The following is a 21,001-nucleotide window of genomic DNA, read 5'->3' on the forward strand; positions in this document are numbered from 1 at the left end:
TACGCTGACGGAGCACTAAGAGCCATTTGCCTTAATTTGTACATGGCATTTTCTGGATTTACCAAAAGAATTAAAATGATTGAGGGCAAAATCTCCTTACTGATCAGTCATGAAATGTTCACACACTACTTTTTTAACACAAATTTCAGAAGTTTGTTCCATTCAAGAAAAAGATCTTCTGAAAGAAGGTATTTAAGTGGCTTCAGTCATCATAGATGAAAGAAACACCTAAACATAGAGCAAATCAGTACTGGAAATTTCTAAAGACCTAAGATGCCTGAAATCAATTTTGGTAAGAATGAGATCTGAATGTGTGATGAAAATTACACTATTAAGACTGATTGTCTCAGAGTAAATTAAGCTTAAATATGCAAGATGACGAAAAAATTCCTTTCTATATCAACAATTATTATACACTTTTTTAATTTAGTGGAAAGTGTACTATAAATTACACTTTAGAAAACTATTTCCACTTATATTATGTGTATATTTTTTTCTTAATAATAAAACACTCATTATTTTTCTGCTTTTAAATTTTTTCTTCTTTTTTTTGGTAATTTTTTTAAAAGGAACTTGAGAAACAGTCTGCACTTCACGACATGACTGTGGAACATCCCTATAATTACAATTCAACCCACAGTATTGACGAGGTAGTAGTTTATATTTCCCAATAATCTTTGAATAAGTGTTTCAGGATTTTGAATGTTTACATGAGCTTTAAAAATGGCACCCAGCTATGGAAAATATTTTAAATTATTAAATAAAGGATTCTTGAATTACTGAAGAATATATTTTTTAAAATGTTTATTATTTTTTGCAGTACTCTCCTGGTTTCAGTTGGGTAGAATTCATTCTTTTTTCTCAGTAGCTGGCACAGTGCTGTGTTTTATAATAGGATGAGAACAGTGTTGATAACACTGATATTTGAGTTGCTGCTGAGCAGTGCTTACTTTAAGTCAAGGACTTTCCAGCTTCCCCTGCTCTGCCAGGGAGCAGAGTGACAAGGACCTGCGAGGGAGCATGGCCAGGGTGGCTGAGCTGGAGAGGCCAAAGGGACATCACAGAACATCAGGCTCAGCATGACACCCAGGCAGAGCTGGACAGCGGGGCGCCCCGCTGCTCAGGAACTGACTGGGCATTTTCTGGGATACTTCCATGTCCCAAACTGCAATTCTGTACAGCAGGTAGCACACAGCATGCACAATCGGGTAACATTAACAGAAATGCATGCCACAGTTAGCAATTGTTATCTGAACTTACCCAAACATTTGCTCTTGCTTTACTTGCCTGGCTTGATACACTTTCTCTGGGCGGAGTAAATGCATGGATTCCAGCAAGATTACCCTGGAGTGTGACAAGAACACATAATGACTGCATTCTGAGCTAGCAGAATTACGATGGAACTCAATTTATTCTAACTTTTAAATGCAGGCTCAATAAAGAAGCTTATCATTTTCAATTAAAGATACTTTAAAAGTACTTGTTGTGGCTTAACCCCAGTTTTTCTGTATCAGATCTTCTCCCTTGGTATCAAACTAGCATTTCCTAGTGTTATTTGCAAGTAAATAATACACCCCCTGATGAAACACTAGATGATTCAAAACTCTGGAAGCCTGATACAAATTCTTCTGATACAAAGAATTTTAACTTTAGATTACTGGTTCAAATGTTGCCCAAATTGATAATGACTTAATGCAATTGTCAAGTAGCTTTTGAATTATATAAAACTCAATTACATAAAATTAAATTACTTCATCACTTCATTGATAATTTCCAAGGGAGTTGTCGAAATCATTAGACTAATTCAGCCTCACTGACCACCTCAAGAACTTAAAAACAAAAGACAGAAACTAATTAAACTAATATGATTCCCACACACAAGGCTTGCAGCAGTGGAAACAGTCCTGCAACAGGATTGTTATTGTTGTTGCTGTTATTTTCTACTATTTGTATACAACAATCCTATTCTGTGGAGGAAAGAAAAACTCAATTTGCAGCTTCTGCAACATGTATATTCATGTTGCATAAAAAAAAAAAGTTTAAAATGTTGTGAAAGATGGTTCTTCCAAATAAATGAATGAGATGAACCAATGCTTAGTTCTAAAGACAAAATATGGAGTCTGATCACATAAATAGATTTTAAATGGGTACAACAATCTATTTCCTTTGTACTAAGGAAAGCAACATTTATAGCTCTGCAGTGGTTGCAGCTATGATGAATACAAATTAAAAATTAGACTAACTGATAATGATGCAAGCCCCAAGGCAAAAGCATTTTTTTCTTTTGCATGCTTAATAACTTAAACAGCAGAATAAAGCAGATTGGGGAAAAATAACCAACTATTAATTAACATGGCTTGTTTCTCTTTGTAATTCTGCTGGACCTCAGCCAAACACAAAAATACAAGCAAGGTTCATGAACTCTGTTTGATTAAAGCTCCAGCTTTACTGCTTACACTGAGAGGGATTTCAATTAAGGCTTATTTATCTTCTTTATTCATTATGACAGCTTCCACTTCATAGTGCTTGTAACAACTTTGGGAGTGTAAATCCCTATCATTTAACCTCCAGGTTTTACATTTTTAAGAAGAACAAAATCATGGAAAAGAGTGGATAAAACAGCATGATCATTAAGGAACTGTCTTTATATCACTGTCTACCTGAATATGCCATCAGTTTTGAAGGGATTAGTAACATTCAGGTTAAATTTCTTCAGCTCATAACATGGGGATCTGCACTTTATCATACCCTAAAAGAGAACAAAAAGCACAAGGCCAAGAGTCAAGTTATCATTGTTTTTTCACTCTTATTTTTACATGTCCTCTATTTTTTCTCTTGCCCCAGCCTTCTTTTCTAACAGAGACAGGGGGCTAAAAAAACAAAAGGATCACATAAACACCATCTGAGTTCAGAAGCCTTTCCAGATGGGCTTGATGAATGTGGATTATAAACACAGGCCCACCTGCCCTGACTGGGACATTCCTGACAGTGTCTCTGTGGTTAAAAAGCACAAATAAATACAGAAACATCTAACAAAAGCTTGTGGTCCCTCTACATATGACATCAGGAATCACTAGCTGAAGCACATCAACACCCCAGAACAGAATTTCCAGTAACAGAAAAGGGCTGAAAGGGCTCCATATTTATTTTCAGAGCAATCCGTGCAAATTTTTACAATTTATTCAGGATCCAAATGTGATTTATGTCCTTAGGAATTTTACATATTCCTCTGGAGTTTTTGCTGCATGTACATAGTCTAACATTGGCAATCTAAAAATTCACAGGTCAAAGGCGAATGCTGATGGGAACTCACATTTTCATTCTTATCTCAGTCCCCTTTTGTTTGATATAATGTACAGAATAACAATATTTTTTGTGACAATATTAATCATACACGTATAAACTTACAAGAGGCTCAATACTCTTAACTTCAGCTTTCAGAGAGAATGTCATTGTGGCACCATCTATTCTATCAACTTTATTTGAGACCAGCAGCAGTACTGCTTCAGCAGGGCGCAGGAAACGAAATGTGAATTCCACATTTACAAAGCCTTGTTTCCTATGGAGAAAAAAAAAAAGGCACAAAACCTGGGCTCAGAAATTACTCAGAAATGTAATTTCAGGAGCACATTTCACAATCTTTATAAGGGAAGGGTCCTAGAAAAGAAAGCAATTTGTTTCCTCTGAAATACTTTGTTGCTGGTATAATCTTCTGCCTAAGAGTATCTTAAAACATTCTAATAAAAGAGCTATCTAGACACTGAACCCTTAATGCTTTTTACATCAGCACACAGCTTAATTTTTCTTCACATACACACACACACTCACACACACACACACACACACATACACTCACACTCACTAGCACAGGAAGTTCTCTTTCATTAGAGTATCACCCTAAGTTAACAACTGACCCAATTTATGCTCCTCTAACTGAATAGGTTTTTCCGAGTTGAGCAGTCATTCAGCCTGTTATGCATTTCGTAGGGCAGATCTAGATAGTCTTAATCAAATTATCAATGAAGAGTGAGAAAGAAATTAGTTTAAAAGCCCTTCAGAATAATTAGTAAAGCTGAGTAATTAAGAGGGAGAAAAACCAAATTTCTCTTGTACAAGCAACAGATTCTCTCTGATGAGAAAACTGGAGAAGACCCCACAGAACGAGAGTTTACACTAGGTACACATCTAGACTTCATCTGCATCAGCCCTTCAATGAAGCAAGCATAAGAAAACTTCAGTGCCTGAAGCTCTCACTTTGAAGCCCTCAAAATGTCTCTCTGATTTTGAGATTAGTCTTAAGAAGGCAGGAAGTCTCCAATTGTCAATTCTGAATATTGATAATGAAATCCTGGAAATTCTGCAAACTTGGCTCTTACAGCTTTCAAGTTCCTAGTGCAGAGCCCCAGACAATTCCATTTATGACACTGAAGAGCTGCCCAGTGCCCCAGAGTCTGAGGCTCCTAGGCCACCTCACCCTTCAAAATGTTCTGAAAAAACATGCTGTGATGCAGGCACCCAGAGAATCAAGTGCCTGAGACATACACTCCCAAGGCCACTTTAAGGATCAAGTTTTAAGAAGCCTGCTCTGGTCACAAATACGACAGACAGGCAACAGCAGTGTACAGCACTTTCTGCCTGATCTTTGCCCTCTGACTCTTGCAACAGCTGAGAATTTGGATTTGAATTGTTGCCTTCTGTGGCAAAATCACAAAGTTGCTTTGTTTTTATCTCTATTAATCTGTGCTGTGGTCAATGTAAAGCGAGGGCAAATTCATCTCATGGCATTGTCTATAACCTTGGGGGTTTCTGCTATTCCTGCTGTCAACTGCAAGTCCACACGGCACAGTGCAGTGCCCTGGAGAATGGGAATCTCAGATCAAGAACTGATGATGCCATATGCAACCTAAGACACTCAGCTACATTTAGAATGTTATTCACATTACTACAATTTCCAAACCCACCTACAGCATTATGATCTAACATAAAGAACCTTCAAGACTCCCATAGTCTCATCAATTCTTGGAGTTTTTTGAATACTTGCACCAGAATATTTAGAAAACTATTCATTTCAAAGAACCTATTTTTCATTTAGTGATCGTGACCTTATGATAAACTCTGCAGAGGTTACTTACTGTGCATGACTGGCATTTCCACAGGTTTTTTATTTCGATGTAATTTTCAAGTATTTATTTCTATATATAATGCCAAGCTGCTCAACAACAAGGTTTTGAACATTTTCTTCTGTCTTGGTTTTGCTTTGTGGTTTGTTCTGGGTGTTTAATTTTAAAGGTGAAGCGAAAAACAGCCATGGTATTGACCTTTCATGGTAACACATGGTATTTTCAAGGATTACATTTATATGATAACTCGTGTTTGAAGTAATTGCAAAGAAAATGGAATCAAATCAGCCTCACAGCTTGCTGAAAACAGCATTATTTGTGGTTCCCTTTGCATATATTTATAATAGGCATGTAATTTAATACTGAAATATTGATGGTCCTTAAAGAGCACAGTATTTATGTTGAGTCTTCTTGAATTTGACCATCTCTATTTAAATTTTTTTTTCTCCTTCACGGTTTATCTTCATACAAATCTTGACCTTTATTTTTCCTTTTTAGAATCTCTAATCCATTTTATCTGTAAATGGATATCTTGCAGATAAACTTAAAAGCTGTTAACTGGCAGCCAGTGTCACCATTACATCCCTCTTGTCTTCACTAGTTAAACAGGGATTTTTGAAATTCCTGTATTGATTTATAAAGCTGCATAGCACAGAAAGAGCAAAATGTACTTAGTGAAAAAAACACTTGGTGAAATGAGATGGTGATATACCATGAATATTTCTGCTAGCAGAAATTACCACCGAATGCTTTTCCAAAATTAAATCTCTCAAATCCCTAGATGTCTCTCAGACATGTAAGATGAACAAGTAACGACATCACATCCATCTTGGTGGGGAGGAAGGATGGGGGCAAAAAGATGCAGTGTAATACTACTCAAACCCGTGTCATGGTCTCTTTAATTCCCAGTCATGCTTAAATTAAGAGCCAAAACCTGCAACTTCAGAAGAAAAGAAATCTACTTGCTCATGCTTCTAGAAGGCATTTCTGTACAAAATGTGAAAGAAGTTGTGATGCATAGGAAAAAGTATAAATATTGGTGACAGATGACTCTTGTAATGATCTGGAGGCTTATGCATTGCTCTTAAAGCTCTACTGAGCCCAACTGCAAGAGTCCCACTGCAATATTACTCTAGATTTGCTCCAGGTTAAGGAGGAAAACCTGACCCTTACACCGGCTCATTTTGCCCTGCTTGTAGTTGAACACATTTCCAGCATTCCACCACTCCTAAATTAGTAAGTTTCTATTTCTGTAATGCTACCAATAATAACACAAGCAGTTCATTACTTACTCAGCAGGAATGGTAACAGAGTTTCCTTTAGGTAAAGAGAAATCACGAGCATCTCTTCCCACAAGAACAACATTGTAGGCCAAAGTGTTACTGCTCGGGTTCTTCAGGCATACCTGCCACAGCAAAAGCAGCAAGATCAGCCTATTTTTACTCATTTTTAGACTATAAAAGGTGTGTACTCTAGGTAAATTCCAAAATACAAACCAAGGGTATCGCAAAATAAGAAAGTACTTCAAATAACTGGGTAGATAATTTTCCTTCCAAAGGAGTGTAGATTTCCCATGGGCTATCCAAACCTCATTTCTGAGAGTACAGTGTACACTGCACTCCTGCGCCTGTGAACCTTACTCATTTCTTTGATGTCAGATTTGTCAAATTTGTCGATTTTTTTCATGTGCTTTCAAGCACAGGGAAAAAAAACAGAGATAAAATCCCAATACTGAAGAGAATAAAAGAAGAAAATGCTCACTTCCATCTTCTATATTTACTGGCCAAATGACAAGAAACCTATTAATTCTTTGTTGGAGCTTATACACAACATAAACACATTTATACAAACAGTGTTCTAACCCTGCATAACTAACTGACATGAATCTCAATTCAATGGCACCAATACCTGCTTCACAATAGTTGCATGGAGAGCACCTGCAAATTCTATAGTGTTCTTGGGTAAGTAGTGAGGCAGAATGTCATACAGGTGGACACACAAAATAAGCATCATGACAGGATTTGGATCACAGATATCAGTGGCCTAATATTGAAAACAAAAAAATAAACAGATGTTCAGTTGAAATTTTGCCTGCATAGTCTAAACATAGGAAAAAGAAGAAAAATAAATTTTAAGTTAATTCTTTTACACAAATATTTTTAATCTAACCTGTAATAGCTGGATTATTTTCATGGCTGATATGAATCTTGTCACCCCACGAAAAAACCTCTACTTAATGAAAACCACTGACATGCTCTGCTGATAAACCTAGGGTAAATATTAAGCTCAACTTTTTTTCCCAAAGGTTCAGCAGAAACAAATGCTAATTTTGTTAAATGCAGCATAACAGAAAAAGCATGGAAATTTTACTGTCTGCAAAAACATACATATTTACTATCTTAAAAAAATTTTAAATCTTTTAGTTTATGTAAAATACCATACTCCGACATACTAGGAGTTTACAAAGATAATTTCACATTCCAAATAAGAACAATATAGTTGTTTCTATTGCAGATACATTTATACTTTTGTAAATTGATTTATAAAAGGCAGAAATTATTTTTGCAGGTTAAATATTTGATTTACAGAAATTAGTTTGAGCAGCAGCAGCAAAACATGTCAAACTTTAGTCCTCAGCAATTCGGGTAAGTCACTGAGGAGAGTGGTAAAAGTATTTGCCACAGAGTATGAAAAAAAGATTTTAAAAAAATTTACTCTTCTGGACTGTCTTTAGTGTTGCAAGAGAGATGTAAAGACATATTTATCATCGTAACTGAGTTAATGTTTATTTTCAAGTAAAAGTTTATTAAAGTTTTCAAGGTAAAGGTCTCTTGCCCTGTGCCAGCCGAGCAGCTCATCCTACTCCCAGCAGCTCTCACACAGCTCCTCCTCTAACCTTCCAAGAGAGTGAGTACATAACTGGGCACTGATCCGAAGTTCCCCTGCAACTCTCCATGTCTTCCTAGATAATGTTTGTCCTTGTAATCCTTAATATTAATTTCCTGGACTCTTCATGCACTGATGAAATCATACATCTCATCTTGTATTCCTATTTAATTCCATCACCACTGGTTGAAGATTGGAACTTTAGGAGGCAGTCACTGTGCAAAGTAAAAAAGCTTCTTCTGTGCCAAAAGCTTTAAACCTGAATTCTGAAAAGTATTCTGAATTTTCCATTCATTTATCTCAGTAATGGCTATTGAATGTTAACCATTATTCCAATACGGCTGTGGCTTTACACCTCTACTTTTCACCCCTCCTGCATTTTCATTTAAGACAGGAAAGATGCCAGATTAGATTATCTGTTGAAGACTTTCTTCTTCCACCTATTTCCTTCTACCCATTTCCACTTAGACAGAATTTATTCCCTCAGAAAATACAATTCCATCTTATGATGAATTCATAAAACTCCATTTGTGCCATTTACCTACTTCTCTAAGAGCTAATTTTAAAAAAGGCATTTCTTAACAAGATTCATCAGAAAACTCACAGTCAGTAAATATTATTTGCTTTAAAAAGAGGTGTTAGCAAACAATAGCAATAATTATAAATTAATAATAATAATAAATAAGGAAGTCTGACGCAAATTTCCTTTACTAGCTATTCCTAGTCACTGCACCTTCTATCCTAATCTCTTTGTCACACATATTCCCTCCATGTTGCTGCTATCTACCATCCTGTCTTCTAATAATTTATTTTAGGCTTTCAGCTGAATCTTCTTCAAATCAAAGCATTTTAAAACTTAAAAATATCAAACACAAATTAAAAACTCAAAGAAAGCCACCACTAATACTCTAGTGTTGAATTGTAAGCCATGACCAGAAAGTGGAAACCATTTCCTGCCCAAAGTACTCCCTCTCAAATCTACACCTTAATCCTTAAAAGGATTTCAAAGCCTTGAACAACATCAAAAGTGTCATTTAAACCTGAAGCTGAAGACTAGCAGACAGTTGAACTTCTTTATCATTACAGATTCTTAGATTTTTAGATTGAAAATACCAGCTTTTCCAGACCTAACACATCTCAGCTGTTAATTACTGCAAATATCCTGAGAGCTCAAAAGCAGTGACTGCCTGAGTCAAGAACTTTGCCAATGCTATTTGAACATTTCAGCCAGCTGAATTTCAGACAAGATTATCAGAAAATTCCCAAATTAAGAGATTTCAGCAAAAGGATTCACGTACTTTGCCATTTTTATCACTGCAGAACAAGATAGTTCAGAAGTTTCTACAATAGCCTTAGAAAAGTATATGTGAATTTCAATAAATCTATGTAAAATGTACCCTTTGAACTAAAATACCTTGAAAATCCAAGATGTGTTCCTTTTTCTGGTACTGACTGACTGTGTACCTTTGTTTAAATTGTTAGTCTGCGCAGAATTGGATTGTCCCATTTATTGTAGACAATTTAGTCTTAAAACAGGTACATTAGTGGGAATATCCCAGAATTCTGCTTCCACATCTGAAGTGTTCAACACCCTTTTCATGTACAGCATCAAGCCTCTGCCCTCATGTGCTGATCTGCCTGTTTTTCTTAATAAAAGCTGAGGCAGAGTATACCTCTGTTTTGAGGGTTATACCAACACTACTTTTTTGCTTCCTGTCAGTCACAAGCATGGGAAGCAGTAGGTTTTCTTTGTTCAGCCTGTTATAGCAAAGTCAATTCTAACAGAGTGATCTATATCAGGAAACAACAGCAAGACAGCAGCTGATACAAATGGAAATACAGGATTAATTTTTCCCTTAATCGTAACACAACCAAATGGAAAGAGGGAAAAAATTTTAATAGAGCATCTTTCACCACTTACTTTTATGGTTAAGTGCATGGTGTTTGTTCTTAAACATATTTTCCTAAATTGCCTTCCAATAGTAATAATGAATTCCATTTGAGTTTTCACTATGTGATTTAGGATGCTAAAATCTGAACTGAATTAATTTATATTCAGCTAGTTGATGCATGATTCTACAAAGCAAGAAATTATGGAAATTACTTCTAATTAAGTCTATTAATATGAAGCAGTATTCTGGTTTCCATCATACAGCAACACATCCTGAAACAAAACTGTTTCATTACAATCTCATCTTCACTGGATGTCCAACACTACTATCAAAAAAATAAAAAAAAAAATCTATATAATAAAAATATAAAAAATCAAAATAAAAAACTTATATATATATATATATATATATATATATACACACATATATAGGAGCTGCTACTGTAAAATCACCTACCTTTATGTCCATATCCAGATTGATAGTATGCAGAGCCTTCACAAGTATCAAGGCATTGTGCAGAAACTGTTCATGAGTTCTTGGATCAGTATACATCTTTATGAAGTGACTGGGAATCTAGACAAGACAGAGAAATCAAACTCAACCTTCCAACCTTACTGATTTTGAATTTTTGCTCATTCAGCAATCAATAAGATCTAAATTTTGAACTGAAATTCCCTGCTAAGAATAAACCTAGTAAAAAAAACCAAAACAAACTAATACTGAAATAATCCCTCAACTTGCTAAATGTTGGATTTGTTTTTGTGGTTTTTTCTTTTTCTTTTTAAAGAAAAAGGCCAAGGCCCACAGGCCAAGAGTTGCTGCTGGGGAACCTTCCCTGTCCAAGCACCCAGGAGCCCCTGGAGCCACCTGAGCTGGGACTGAAGGGCTCCTGCCGTGGGAGGCTGCAGCGAGCGATGGACGCCCTGCCTGACCCCCCACACCCCATCCTGCCACTCTCAGACAGGCCCTCCTCACTGTCTGGACCCCAGGATGCCCACAGCAGCGTCTCAGCCACCTGGATTCTTGAAATAATTTAATCTTGGTGCAAGAACAGAAGAACACCTCGAGCTCTGGCGTTCTGGTGCCTCTGAGGAGGGATCCTGCGCCAAGGAATCCCTGGGCTCTTCCACACCTCAGCCTGAGCGTGTCCAAGGCTGGGCTGCTCCTGCTGGATCCCCAGCTCCTGCCATGCCCCTCTGGTCAGCTGGCAGTGCCCCGGGTCCCAGGACCCTCCTCAGGCCGAGGGTCAGTGCCAGGTCTCTCTCCTCGGGCCCCCAGCATCCAGCTCCACCTGCAGCTCCCACCACAGCCACCCCAGTGCCAGCCCTCAGTGCACTCCTGAGCACTGCAAAGCCAAAAACCCTGAACAAACAAAGTGACACTGATGAACTGCATAAAACTTGCACACTACTAAAAAACCTTCTCACCAAATATGGACAATAAGCTCCCATCTGTGCTGACAGTACCAGACCATCCAGAAGATCTTGGTCAAAATTCACTATCCATCTCATGGGTGGTATTCCACCTGATTAAAAGACAAAGCAAGATTCATGAGCCTCTCTTCCCCTCAAGATGCCTATTTTGTTCTGGATAGATATGGTAACTATTTGAAATCACTGAATAGAGGAAATAACATAAGAAGGAAGTATCCATTCACTTGCAGAATTTCACTGGCAAATTTCAATTTCAGGCCTGTTGCTGAAAACTTGAAAAATCTTGCCTAGAATATTTTAACTGGTATTCAATCTACTACAGCATCTAAGAGTAGTCATCACAGCAGAACAGAAAACAAATAATCTAAACTTAACCTCACAGATTAGGAGCCTAAACATGTAAAATTTTTATTACCACAGGCCTAACATTAATAGTTCTACTGAACCTCATGAAAACATGCCGAAATCCTTGAAAGCTGAAATGCTTAAGACACAAAAAGGAAAGGTTATTGATTTTCTTTAAGGTCGTATTGAATTATTTGGCATAAATGCAATATAAATGAGAGCTAACAACTCAATTGTTACAACACAAATTACCACTTCTACAACTGTTGTGACCTCAATGCCTAAGAAGGTTAGACAATTCTTTTATATTTTTAATGGTTTTTATTAAAATAAAACTGATTATTAAGACATTAAATGTAATTTATTTATAATTTCATGTTTGAAGCATCCATATCTTAGAATATTTAACACAGCACATACACAACTTTACTGTCTCAGGTCCAAGCTCCCAAAATTAGGAAACACTTTGGATTTCAGCCAATGGCAAGGTTTTCAGACAGACTGGGATCAAGCTTTCTCATATGGGACAAATTACATAGGTTTCATTTCACTATTACACTTAAATTAGTTCAACCCACAATAAACCCCTATACCAGATCCTCAGCAAAATCTGTCATTATACAGAGAAAGGGCAGACATTTATAGACTACAGTTGAGGTATCATCAAAAAACTTAAATGTCTGTCACTTCGTATCAACTTGCAGATGTTTCAGCATACTCACACAGCTTTAGTAAGAAAAAACAGGAGCACATGCTGCACAAACTTAAAAACAAAGGTCTGTAAATCCATCTGAGCTTAACTCTGTGACATCAGTAATAATTTTCGTTTGCCACTGCTTCAGTGTGGTGATGTCTAGGCTTGGCCCAAAATCCCTTATTTTTTTTCATTCATGCTGTGAATCAATTTTGGTAAAATTATTCTAAATATTCATTACATATGTTCTCATTAACTATATTTTTAAAAACAACCAACAGTGTTTAAAAGACTATTTGCATGAATATTTAATTTTCTTCAAGTTTTCAAAACAAAATTATAACTTGCATTAATCTCACTGTGTCAAAACTAGTTTTTCCTTATTGTTTAACTGAAAGAACTTTTTCAAGCAGAAAACTCAACTTTCAAGTCTTGAAAACTCCATATTGGAAGGTACCAAAGGTGGATGATACATAACTGACTGGATATATAACACCTTCCTGTTACTTATGACAGGAAGATATTATAGTAAAATGGGCCTCAATATCTAAATTGTGACAGTATTAAATTTAACTCAAGACAAGCATCCATTTTACAAACATCTACAGTAAGAGACATTTGTTTTATCCTATCTTCTTGGTAACCTGCTTGCAGTTGTTTAAAAAATACTTAATGCAGTCACTGCAAAAACAAATACTTTAAAAATAGCAAGATACATTCTTGCAAGCATACTTTCTTCCTAAAAAGTTAGTCTTTCTAGCATAAATTCATCATTTTATTGATCCGAGTGGGGACCTATAAAAATCAATAAACTGACTTCTCTTTTATTAATAGAGTTCAGACTCACTCTCAGCATGTAGTATCAGCATTTTTAATAAATCACCATCTTCAAATTTTTATTTTTAACTTTTTAAGATTAACTATTTCTGCTTTACTAAGTCCAATATTGAATTATTCTTCTGGTTAGTAATCTAGATTGATTTGCTGAGCATGGTTATGGAAACTCATTAAAACATATGCTTTGATCAAAAAAAGAAACTTTATTTTTTATCTTATTTTATACTTTAAATATACTATTTTCTGCTTTTAGTCTTCTGGTGGGAACATTACTTGAGCTCACTTCAGCAGAATCACAGAATGGTTTGGGCTGGAAGGGACGTTAAAGACCGCCAAGCCCCAAGCCCCTGCCATGGCCAGGAACACCACAAACAGCACTTTTGCACTTTGCTGTGTTCTCACTAATCCTTGCCTTCATGCTGGTAGAACTGGCTGTGCGCCAACAAAGTAGCTGGGGAACAAAGCTGGCTTAAAAAGAAAGAGCAAAAAATTCATTTACTGTTTGATCTGGATTACCCAATCCAGTTTTGCCATGCAGCCACACAAACGTGCCAGTGGAAATGAAACAGGGTGGGACTATTTTCTAAAATACCATTTATTGAACTGTAGCTTTAGAGAGGTGTAAATGGGTACATAAAGGAAAAAAAAAAGTGGAATATTTTCCTATCTTAGATAATTAAATACTTCTAAGCATTTTTGTTGTTTTTCAGTTGATCATTCTATCATCAATCAACCTACTTAACTCAAAGGCTTGTGAATAAATTAGTAAGAAAACATAATGTATTTTTCCTAATTACATCAAATCTAGCAGAGCATCTTCCAGCTAGCTACTCTACAGTAATTAAGTTTTTAAACAGAATGAGTCAATTTCAGTAGAAATAAGCAATAGAAATCAGAATTATTACTCAGGATACCTCTAAGCATGTAAATATATTGAATTTCATTTGTACTGACATTTCTTACAAAAAAAAAAAAAAAAAAAACCAAAAAAAAACCCCAAGTGGAGCTTTAACATAAAGATTTTCATCCAATGTAATGATAAAAAACCTGGCCAAAAAGAGTTTCAAAGATAAATGGCAACAGGTAGCAAACAACTCTGTGTAACTGGGGCAGGGGAGAGAAAATTGTCCAAACTTTCACTTCTGAACTGAGACAGATTCCTGCTGCTTGCTAGCTGCATCCCAAAGGGTTGGCTGCAGATTTTGATAACACCAAGACTGAAATGGCACATTGTAAATCTCCCACTAATGAAGAGGAGTGAGACAGAATCCCCAGTTAGGCAGATAATGAACTGTGCTCTGCATATAGACTAATGAGATTGGGAAAACTGGGGACTTGGAGTCATGAAGAGGCAAAACAGTATCATTTCCAAAAAGAATCCATGGACTTGATGAGACAACAGGGGGCTGGAAAGAAGGCTAAAAAAATTCATAATTGGAGGGAAGATTTTGGAAGTGGGAGAATGTTCTGAAGATCAGAGAGGCCAATAGAGACTAAAGGCACTGGATGTCCAGGGACTGTGGATGGACGTGGGATTGGTGTCTCTGAGCAGCAGCACAGCAGGAACTGACTTCTCCCTGATGTTCCAGTGGCCTCCCTGGCACAGAGGGAATGTGAGCAGAGCACTGTGGGAAGCAACTAGATGTGTGCAATGATCAAACAGGGCAAGAGCTGGCTCTACAACACACCCAGGATCCTGACCCACCACAGGATGTTTTGGACTCTGTCCAGCCCACAACAAGAGGGAAAATATATGGAAAAATAAAATAACAAAACAGGGTTAGCTTGGACAAGATGTGCAGCCAAACACTTGTTATGGTTATAGAAACCTACAACTATACAGCAAAAAGCCTCTGCAAGGGATCTGAAATGAGAGTGGCTCTGTTTCACTTGTTGATTCCACTCAGCACTTAAGAAAGCAGCATGCAGTCAATTCAGTGATTTGGGACCAACTTAACTCTTGAATGTATTTACTTTTAATAGGTTTGTTGTTTTTTTGGGTTTTTTTGGTTTTTTTTAACATATACTGGTATCATGTGGATGCATGGAGCAACCAAGCAGAACAGCATTGTCTCCATCTTTCATGTGAAAGGTGGAGCCAGCTCTTGAAGACACACTGCCTGCTTCTTTCATGAAGCATTCTACATAGAAGCAGCAGAGTTTTGCCATGGCACTCTAATTATTCACCACTTTTTAAGAATTTCTTTCAAAATAAGTTCAGATTCATTGAGTTTTTTAAAACTTGATGTTCTTATCCTCAGGAATCAATAGAAACTCTACAAGGTTTCCCAATGGGGTTTTTTTTTTGCCCATCCTGTATTTTTCACAAAAAAACAAAAACAAAACCAAAACAAAACAAAAACCCACACCCACCAAAATTAAATACTTGTTCATATTTATTATTATATTTGAAGCCTGAACTTTTTTTTGTGAGATTTGAAAACTATTTTCCATACTGAGATAATCAAGGGAATACCTACAGCAATTCTACACAAAAATGATAAATCACTTATTTGTTGTCAAGCAACAGTTACCATAAACTCCTCTAGATCTTTTTGTTTAAATTTCTTTGACATGTAAATGATACAACAGACCAAGGAAAAATACTTCACATTTTAACTTCAGTAAAATTTTGATTACAATCTTTGTCATAGAAGAGCAATGATAATGTATTCTAGGAAAAAGGTCCCACAGAGTGAAGCACAAATTTCACTTAAAAACAGTAACCCTAACTGCCATCAGCTGTCCACAACAACAATCCTAGATTGTGTATTTTCCAATATTTTCATATGCAATTTTTTTAAATTGCACAAAATTATCTTACTCCCATCTGGAGATAAAATAAAACAGATAGAAGAATTTGCTTTGGGAAGAAAAATTGTTTGCAAGTATTCATGAGGAAAGGACTATAATTTAAGCTCTTGAACAACTGGAGTAATGATCTGAAACAAATGGGATGAAATCCAATAATGATGCTTGCAGCATACTACAATTAATTACGAATAATTCATTATGCAAGTGCTAGATGGAAAATTGGATAGAGAGAACTTCTGCAGAAAAGAATCTGGAGAAAACAGTAAATCCAGTGCTGCGGCAGGAAAAGCAAATACTGTGCTAGCTACAGGAGAGTTGCATCTCAGCCACACAGACTGATCCTTTCACTTGTGTTCCTTTCCAGTAAAGTCTCACCTGGTACAGAAACCAGCAACGGCACCAAACTTCAGGAGAAGGAGCAACTAAAAGGGTTTACAACAAAAAACTCTGAGTACACTGAAAGACTGAAAGAATGGAAATGTTTTGCCAAGAAGGGAGAGAGAGAGAGAGAGAAACTGGAGAAGAGAACAATCTGCATATCTGTATAAAGTTACTAAAAAACACATCATATTTTAAAAGAGAAAGGACGGACTTAACCCAAAATTTCCCATGCTAGAGTTCATGTTAGACAATAGGAAGCTCTTTCAAACGGAAATGAGTGGGAAATTCTGGCAGATGTTGCCTTAAGTGGATTGTGGAATCTCCTTTTACAAAGATTTTTACAATAGCAAATACCTATTTAGTACACGAAAGGTATATTCAGATTAGTCTTTGTACATGAGAATAAAGCAGATTATTTCTGGTCTCATTCTCCATTTCTGGGATTAACTGTGGGTTCTTTTTAAGTTTCACTTTTTTTTAACTGATCCATCCATCATCTGGATAGGCAGAAATAAGATGGATTGGAATTATCTGGATAAGAATAACCTGTGTCACCACTGCACAGTGTAAAAACTGGTCTTATACCAAGGATTAAAATACTTAAAGGATTAAATTTTTGTTGAATCTACTAAGTTTCAAAACTATTTTATATGAAAAAACTACCATAAACCTTTAAATAAAGTACTGTATTTCTTGTGAAGCTTCTTCTGCTATTTTCACAAATAACAAAAAAATTAAATTCTTGACATGACTTGAAAAATCCTTGTATCTAAGGAGGCACAAGAAATACCAATGACAAATCTTCTGTTACATAGCCACAAGCAAAACTTTCAAATTCTGAATTACTGAAAAACAGAGGAAAACTACACAGAGCTAGAGTACTATTACACAAGAATTTTTAAATAAACCAAATATATTCTGACAAAATCTTGAAACTGATGGCCTTTTGTGATTAAAGGCATGAAACAGGGCTTTATAAGAAATTAATAAATTAGACTATGTTACTAAGAGTAGCAATTGAATGGAGATATGTCAGCAGTCTATATAAGTAGGCAGGACACCAAGAGTAGGAACTATAGTTAAACAGCTTAGTGGAATACACAAATTTGTCAGCAAAAGAAGAACCAAGTCAGAGTATTAAGGAGCAAACTCAAAACAAAGTATTTTACACAGAATAGAGATTTTATATTTACTTACTGCTTCAGAATACTGTCTAATATTCTAGATACTACAAGTCTGCATAGGCTGAAAATACAATAAAATTCAGAGAATGGAAATCTAGTACAGCATTACAGGAGTGCCACCTCCACCTGAAGGAGTCCTGAATTTCAAAGCAGGAAATCTCAGAGTATGTGTAAAGCATTTCTGTACATTTGCAGTGTTACTCATCCCTAACCAACTTCAGGTGAAGGTAGAATACTGAGCTACATCGACCTTTAATATTTCACAGTACATTCCTTTCAACACAAACTAGTGCCATAATAATGGTTCACATTATTACACAGCAAATTCTCACTGTGGAATCTGAAAATCTCTGGAGGTGGAACTAATCTATGGCTATAATAATACCTACAGGCCTGTTCCAGTAGCTTAAACCTGGCACTGAATAATACAAACATTTACAGAAGAAATATATAGCAATAACCTCTCCTGCACATGCTAGCATTTGAACCAGAACAAGCTTTGAAATTTTAGCACTGAAGTATTCAGTCCCGGAGCATAAGAAAGATGAGCTTAAATATGCCTTTGAATAATTTTTGAAAAGGCTATTATTTATTACTTAAAACTAAAGATTAAGAGATTGATAACATATCTGCCTTCAGAAAATACAGTATGTGCAGCTACATTTATCTTAACATGGCAAACAAGTTAATTTTATTTTATTAGAGATGAAAGAAAAATTACAGTTCCTACTTCAGGCAGGATGCAGGATACAACTCCTGCTCATCGAAACTGATAATTATTCATCTAAGAATGCTTGAAATATCAATGAAAGATCAACTTCAAACCCCTGTCAATTCACAATTCTGAGCAGAAAAGTTCAAGAAGCACCACATGAGGCAATAACAGAAAAACAGAGATGCTGGAGATATGTCTCATTTATTCCCATCTGTTGCAGAACACTTTTACCCTGAGGCATGCACATTCATCTTTCTGCTCCTAAAAATAATTTCCTATAGTCTTTCACTCTCTATGCAGTTTTGTTTCATTTTCACTGATTCTTGTCCTAAACAATAGCTTCAACTGACAAATTTCTGAGGGTTTTTTGTCTCACGTAGGAGCAGCATTGCTTTCTATCAGTCTCCATTTCTTTGGCCTTCAACAGAAAACTTCCCCCACAAGGCAAGGATGCCCCACTGAGCCGTGTGGTCCCCCAGGATCCTGAACATCCCAACAGCTGGACCAGGGCTGGAACCAGGGCTGGTGACCTCTTGCTTCCCCTCATTCATTTCTTTTTTTCTATCTTTCTTTTCATCTCACGTCTTTATCCAAAACCCACTGCCACATCCTTACAGAGTAGGTCAGGAACTAACATACCAACTTCCATGGCAAGTGTGTGACCTACTACTGAAACTCTGTGAGTTTTTGCAGCCCCTGACTTTTTTCATTCCTTTCAATCATGAGTATGAGTGAATTTTGGGTGCTGCTTTCACCTTAAGGATGAGACCTCACACCATGGCATTTCACTTGAACACCCTTTAGATTTAAAATGCTACCAATCACAGCAATTCTTCACAGCTTTGCTGGCTTCTAGACCGGCTTCACAATGATTACTATCATGCCTGTGTTTTGTTATTTAATAAAACAAAAGTTAAATACTGCACTCAAACTTATTGTTTGATACTTACAGAATCTTTCTCAAACTTCACAGGCTGAAATATGTTTTCTCCTCAAAAAATATCTGATGTTGTATTACTAATTCCTCAGCTATACCACACTCAATATATATATTTCCCATGCATTGCAGAAGTGGCATTAATTACACAATTAATCAGAATGCTCATTTATTCCAATTAACATACAACACTGCCAAGCTTCCTGTTTGGCTAAAAGCAGAATTGCTGTTTAGACACCTCACAGTGTATTGCAAGTAAGTAAAACTTCTTTCTAAGCATTTGTCTGATTATTTCTCTTTAGAAAATTATGGTTTTGAGGACCAGCATATATTTATATACATATATGCATTTTTTCATATAAGCATACATGTCCAGAAACACACATAGATTATATATATATATATATATATATATATGCGCATATATGTACACACAAACATATACAGAAATATACATAGGCCTAAGAGTTTAGGCTTTACTTTCTTTTTTTAAGATCTATTTGACAGGTTTTAAAATATGAACCCCTTGAATGCTTTAAATATACAATTCCAGGGATTACCCTTCTTCACACTTTTACTTCCCCAAAGCTGCATAATGCCAGACAGTATAAATAGTACAAAACAATTTTTATACTACACAAAAATCTAAAAAGTTAAATGAAACATGAAGTTTTGCTTACTTCTCAATGGCATGTGGACTTTAAACTCAGAAAATAGTTATTTTTCTCTTTTTTGTTAAATATAATTCTGATAGGATCTTGTGGGGTTTTTAGGTATAGGAAACAAACATGGAGTGTTCAAATCAACAAAGAAAGGCAAGCAGGACAGAAAAGCCTGTTTATTGGTCTCCATGTTTACATCTTATGTTTCATTCTTATGTTCTGCCATGCAGATCAAGAAATGTAACACAGAAAAATGGTTTAAAACTATGCAATTTATATTTCAGAAATATTTTCCAGGATTTATCACTCAAGAACAATGTTCTCTTTTTCCCTTTGTTTCAAGTCAGACTTTTTATAATCACGATAGCAGTTCATTAGATAGTCTTTTCTTCTTCAATTCAGCTTTTTATTAAGTGTGTAAAAAGTAAGATTCATTATTTTGGAAACTACTGTTTTGCAGTGGTTCTAAATAAAAAAAAATTACATTAAATTAAACATGATTCTTCCCTTCCACCCTGCAAAGTGTGGAAGCATTCTTTAACTCTAATTTCTCAATTTTCTCTGCTAACTATTAAACTGAGAGGGAAAGATCAATGGACTTCATAAATATCCTTCCTAAAACTGGGGAAAGAAAGGAAAGAGGACAGAGGACAAAGGACAAAGAAAAATTCATGAAAACTTAGGAAAGAAAAAATATACTACTGAATTCCTATGTCAGAAACAACAGTAAAGTTCTACAAAATCAGTTTTAAAACAAGAATTTTACTTAAGTTTCATACAATTTTTTAAGATCTGTAATCACACACTAAAATATCTCCTCCCCTAACATTTTAACTCAGATGTCATACTGAATTAATATCAAAATTAGAAAATATAAAAAGTAAAACCACAAAACTGCTAAGCTCACTAGCAGTGAAGTGAATAAAATGCATAAAACCCAAAACCTTCCTAATTGGAAGTAAGAATCTTGCAAGATGCCACCTATGCCTAAGATTGCCAGACACACCTATGTTTGCAATGGATTAGAATTTCTCTTTCCTCTCTAGCAGATCTTCCCAGTTGAGTGAAGCTGTATCTGCTCTGGGGACAGCTCATGAATCC

The 21,001-nt window shown here is 35.9% G+C and overlaps 1 protein-coding gene across 1 annotated transcript in view; it reads right to left on the reverse strand.

The window, feature by feature from the left end:
* The window catches only part of CFAP47 (cilia and flagella associated protein 47), a 258,402-nt gene that overhangs the window by 170,502 nt on the left and 66,899 nt on the right, over nucleotides 1-21,001 (reverse strand). Inside the window, exons 34-40 of the mRNA XM_038154900.1 lie at nucleotides 11,326-11,423; nucleotides 10,355-10,471; nucleotides 7,029-7,163; nucleotides 6,413-6,525; nucleotides 3,409-3,559; nucleotides 2,661-2,749; nucleotides 1,261-1,344 (exon numbers count right to left, since the gene is read on the reverse strand). Of these exons, the coding sequence (XP_038010828.1) occupies nucleotides 1,261-1,344; nucleotides 2,661-2,749; nucleotides 3,409-3,559; nucleotides 6,413-6,525; nucleotides 7,029-7,163; nucleotides 10,355-10,471; nucleotides 11,326-11,423 (787 nt within the window). The remainder of the gene's footprint in view (nucleotides 1-1,260; nucleotides 1,345-2,660; nucleotides 2,750-3,408; nucleotides 3,560-6,412; nucleotides 6,526-7,028; nucleotides 7,164-10,354; nucleotides 10,472-11,325; nucleotides 11,424-21,001) is intronic.

This window comes from Motacilla alba, chromosome 1 (assembly GCF_015832195.1).
Source record: "Motacilla alba alba isolate MOTALB_02 chromosome 1, Motacilla_alba_V1.0_pri, whole genome shotgun sequence".
In the NCBI taxonomy this organism is placed as follows: domain Eukaryota; kingdom Metazoa; phylum Chordata; class Aves; order Passeriformes; family Motacillidae; genus Motacilla; species Motacilla alba.